The 4,578-nt window shown below is 37.4% G+C and overlaps 1 protein-coding gene across 1 annotated transcript; it reads right to left on the reverse strand.

The window, feature by feature from the left end:
• Positions 1-3,802, reverse strand: LOC109213992. Its single transcript, XM_019377847.1, has 2 exons — positions 2,834-3,802; positions 1-858 (listed from the first exon to the last, which is right to left on the reverse strand). Exons 1-2 carry the CDS (start codon positions 3,352-3,354, stop codon positions 645-647), a joined length of 735 nt encoding a protein of 244 aa, XP_019233392.1. The 5' UTR covers positions 3,355-3,802; the 3' UTR covers positions 1-644.

Raw genomic sequence — 4,578 nt, forward strand, 5'->3', positions numbered from 1 at the left:
TGATATACAACAGAATGCTAATACTTTATCGTCGTACTTCTATACATATACTTACATAGGTACACTAGCTGGGAAGAACTTTAAATTCATCAAGAGGTTTTGACGAACAAAACTATCTTACATTCTAGCAAAACAATCATCACGGCGAACAATATTTAGAAGCTAATGGTTGAAACCGATATGTTTGCAGCATGCCCTATACCATTACACCTATATTATGCAATAACAACGATCCAGTGAATTCCCACTAGTAGGGTTTGGGGAGGGTAGTGTGTATGCAGACCTTACCCCTACCTCGAGGGGGTGGAGAGACTTTTTCTGATACACCTATATTATGCGAGTCCTTCATTTGTCTTGACACATCCGCGTCCAGAGAGTGTGATAAGGGTGTGGATATCTCATGTGGATTCGTCAAAATGTACTAAAAATTAGCAAAAAACTTGACATACCCATACCGGATACTTCCACGCAACTGTACCAGATACCACACGACCTTTCATACACTAGTGCGACCAAGATAATATCTGAGTATTCCTCTGTCTACACATACCTCTACCGGCTCTACAACACAAATTATCGCGGTGGAGTTGTTAAAGTAGCAAATTAAAAACATTTGCTGCCAGGACAATGATCTTCAATTGCATCTAGGGCAATATATTGAAGTGAAAAAGCCATGAGATGACAAAGGCAAAAACCATGGATGCAAGTAGGAAATTCATGACACGGCGTCCATGCCAGAAGACTCGGGTTTCAGAAAGGCCTACAGGTGCTGCAACAGTGGCAATTGTAGCGTTATTGGCTTCATTTGTCTGCTCTCCAGCAATGTTCAGTGCATTGGCACCACAGATTTCACAAATTCTGAATCATACACATATAAGGAATTAGCATATGAAACACAAATTGAGAAACTATTGTACACACAAGGGCAGATGATTGCATATGAGATCACACATTTTCATATTGGCTCACAAAAGAATTACAGTTTACATCAGATAGGATATAAGCAACTAGAGGAGACTCATAGTAAGAAATCGTCTATATAGTGAAATCCTGCATAAGCAAAGCCAAGAAATTAAGTAGATAAACAGAAGTATATAAATGAAACAATATGTGAGAAGAACTTTCAACAAATTTAAAGGCCCTTAAAAAACTAAGACTGGAAACTTTTCCATTTTTCTGAAGGAAGCATGTGATGATTAATGGTGTGTTCCATAGATAATTCAATCGGCTCCTAGTACAGAATTGCACTCTAATTGATACCCCATGACAACAAAAAGGGCAAAAGAAAGACGACATGAAACGTTAATAATGGTGGACGAGCAAGGAAGAAACTACATGGACATAGAGTCAAACATCAGCAAAATGCATCAATCCGTTCAATATAGGAAGATGGAGGTAGATGTCTGAGCTGATATTCTCTGGTGATGCCTTAAATTATTAGAAAATGACAAAAGTAACAGCTTACATTCAGCTTCCTTCAGTAAATTTTCCAGCACATAGTAGTACTAATCAAGAATTCTGTGTACTGAAGAACCAAATGTTACGAATATAACAACAATTGCTATTGATGCCTGGGTATGCAGAAGAATTCCGAACACAATCTTTCTTGACAGGAGACAGTTAAATAACAAAGATTCGAGAAATTCAGTGCTTCTATCACTATTAGCAGATACCACGAAGAAAACAGAATCTAGGTGCTCAAATAAAGAGAGGATTATACCAGACCACGACCAAACAATTAAATGACCATTCACAAACTTATCCTGAACTGAAACAAACCACGCCAACAAACACCTTGCAGTTTCAGGCTCGTGAACTGCAATGTTATTGGATATCTCTATGGATGCACCATAGGTGGAGGAACAACTGAGAGAGTTAGAAAATGAGAGAGAGGACGGTCGACTTGTGGTTCACGTAGAGTATGTAATAAGAAAAGGGTATCGAGAAAATGGTGCCATGGAAAAAGTACCCTGGAGTCTCTCACATTCACTAAAACATCAGATCTTAGGAGAAATAGATCACAAATTATACTTCACAAGCAGATTATAAGGATTCACTTAAACATAAAAATTATTTCAATCATGCAAGTCTATTAGAAGATTAACCAATCAATCAAATACGCCTCAATCCTACACTAATATTGGGATCGGTTGTCAGTGGCGGACCCAGAATTCTAACAACGGGATCTAAGAAATATTAAAAAACCACATTTGGGTTTTGAACATGTGATCTAAAGAAATTTTTTCGCCACCTTTACCGCTACACAAGAAGCTTCCTTATGTTAATAGGATTCAACAATTTATCTATACACAAAAGAAATATATTTTTACCCTACTTGTGTGGTAAAACTTTCTAAAAAAGGTGAATCAATTGAACCCTGCTCAGGCAAGGTAACTCCGCCCTTCATTGGCTACTCTATATTCGTTCCACTCTATTCTGGTCAATTTTTCACTTATTCAACACTTGCATACAAGTCTGTCTCTAACAAAACAAACACCATGTAATGTAAAAGGGCAGTCCGGTGCACTAAGCTCCCGCTATACGCGGGGTCCGGACCACAAGGGTCTATTGTACGCAGCCTTACCATGCATTTCTAACTTGTCCGGACCACAAGGGTCTATTGTATGCAGCCTTACCATGCATTTCTGTAAGAGACGGTTTCCACGACTCGAACCCGTAACCTCCCGGTCACATGGGAGCAACTTTACAAGTTACACCAAGGCTCCCCTCCTAAATACCATGTAATGCAACCGAAACACAAACTAAAAGTAGAAGCTACAAAATGGGAGGGGGATTGACAATTGAGAGAGAGTTAATGAGTTATAGTACTAACGTGTTTCCTTTGGTTTTGAACCAAGTCTCAGCACACTGTTTATGAGCAGCACCTAAGTCACCTTTGCAACAACATCCCAATTCAATAGCCATCCCTATAGTATGCTCTTGCACTTGATCTCCACCACTACTACTAATGCCACCACTTTTCAACAAACTCAAATGACAAATCCTACAATCCCTCTCTTCTTTATTTTGCAATTTCAACAACTCCAATTCACCACTCTCCAAATCAATCTCCTCATCTGAGAATGACCCTCTTTTTTGCTTGTTGTCTCTCTGTGGCTCACAATTTACCAAAATACCCTCACTTTCACCAGCCATAGAGCCTAAAGGTGAGTGCCAAGACTGGTCAGAGTCTGAATCAGTGAAGTGGAGACTCCCATCAGTAGTTGTTGTCTCACTGCTTGCCGCCATTGATGGCCGCCGGCGACGTCTACGGCGGCGGTGACGGCGGGAACTACCATTCCGGATACTCCCATTTCTCTCTATGTCAGCATTATTAGCTTCAAAAGTTGACATTTTTTAACCCAAAAAAAAATGTCTTTTTGCTCACAGGTTGAGAAAAAAGATGGAGTAGTTTAAGAATTTAAGCAAATTCATCAAAATTCAGGATGAGAAGCGTTAAAAGTTGAAAATTTTCAGTACCCTTTTCCCAAAAAACAGTATTTCATTGAAGAAAGAACTGTTTTTGAGTATTCAAGAAACTCTTTTGCAGCTCAAAGATTGGCAAAAAAAAGATGGATAAGTTTGACGCATTTAGAGAAGAATGGCTGTTTATTAGTATTCAAGAAACTGTTTCTCAGATCACAGGTTGTGGAGAAATGTTGCAATTGAAGAATTTTTAAAGGAGTTGATAAAAGATGATGATGACAAGCGTGAGGGAAAGAAATGAAGATAGTTTATGAGTATGTTGGGTTTTTTAGTGCTTTAACAATTTGCTATCTTTGCTTTCTCAAAGTGGACGAGTAATTGTTGGGGCATTTGTATCTATACCCGTTTTTTGTATCACATTTTAACTTGTGTCCGCTTTGCAAAAAAATTGCAAGCGTACCCGCTTTTTCACATAACTTTAGCCCCGTGGGCTGAAGTTTTTCTTTTGTACTGGAAAACTTCAGCTGAAGTTTTTGTCTTTGTAACCGAAAAACTTAAGCAGTTTTCAGCTTAAGTTTTCCAGTTATAATAAAAACTTAAGCAGTTTCCAGCTTAAGTTTTCTAGTTATACAATAAAAACTTAAGCTCTAGAGCTTAAATTTTCCAGTTATAAAATAGAAACTTAAGCAGTTTCCAGCTTAAGTTTTCCAGTTATAAAATAAAAACTTAAGCAGTTTCCAGCTTAAGTTTTCCAGTTATAAATAAAAACTTAAGCAGTTTCTAGCTTAAGTTTTCCAGTTATAAAATAAAAACTTAAGCAGTTTCCAGCTTAAGTTTTCCAGTTATAAATAAAACTTAAGCAGTTTCTAGCTTAAGTTTTCCAGTTATAAAATAAAAACTTAAGCTCTAGAGCTGAAGTTTTCCAGTTATAAAACAAAAACTTCAGCTCTTTCCAGTTATAAAATAAAAACTTCAGCTCTAGTTTTTCAGTTATAAAATAAAAACTTCAAGTTTTTGTGTTGTAACTGAAGAGCTGAAGTTTTTGTGTTGTAACTAGAAAACTTCAGCTCTAGAGCTGAAGTTTCTATGTTATAAAATAAAAACTTCAGCTCTAGAGCTGAAGTTTGCAAGTTATAAAATAAAAACTTCAGC

Source organism: Nicotiana attenuata, chromosome 2 (genome assembly GCF_001879085.1).
Source record: "Nicotiana attenuata strain UT chromosome 2, NIATTr2, whole genome shotgun sequence".
In the NCBI taxonomy this organism is placed as follows: Eukaryota; Viridiplantae; Streptophyta; class Magnoliopsida; order Solanales; family Solanaceae; genus Nicotiana; species Nicotiana attenuata.

Bases quoted from the DNA above. Each gene is read 5' to 3' on its own strand.
- LOC109213992 (XM_019377847.1), bottom strand. From the start codon at position 3,354: ATGTCAACTTTTGAAGCTAATAATGCTGACATAGAGAGAAATGGGAGT. The intron at 859-2,833 runs GTTAGTACTATA...TGTATGATTCAG, and splicing joins TTCAAAACCAAAGGAAACAC to AATTTGTGAAATCTGTGGTG.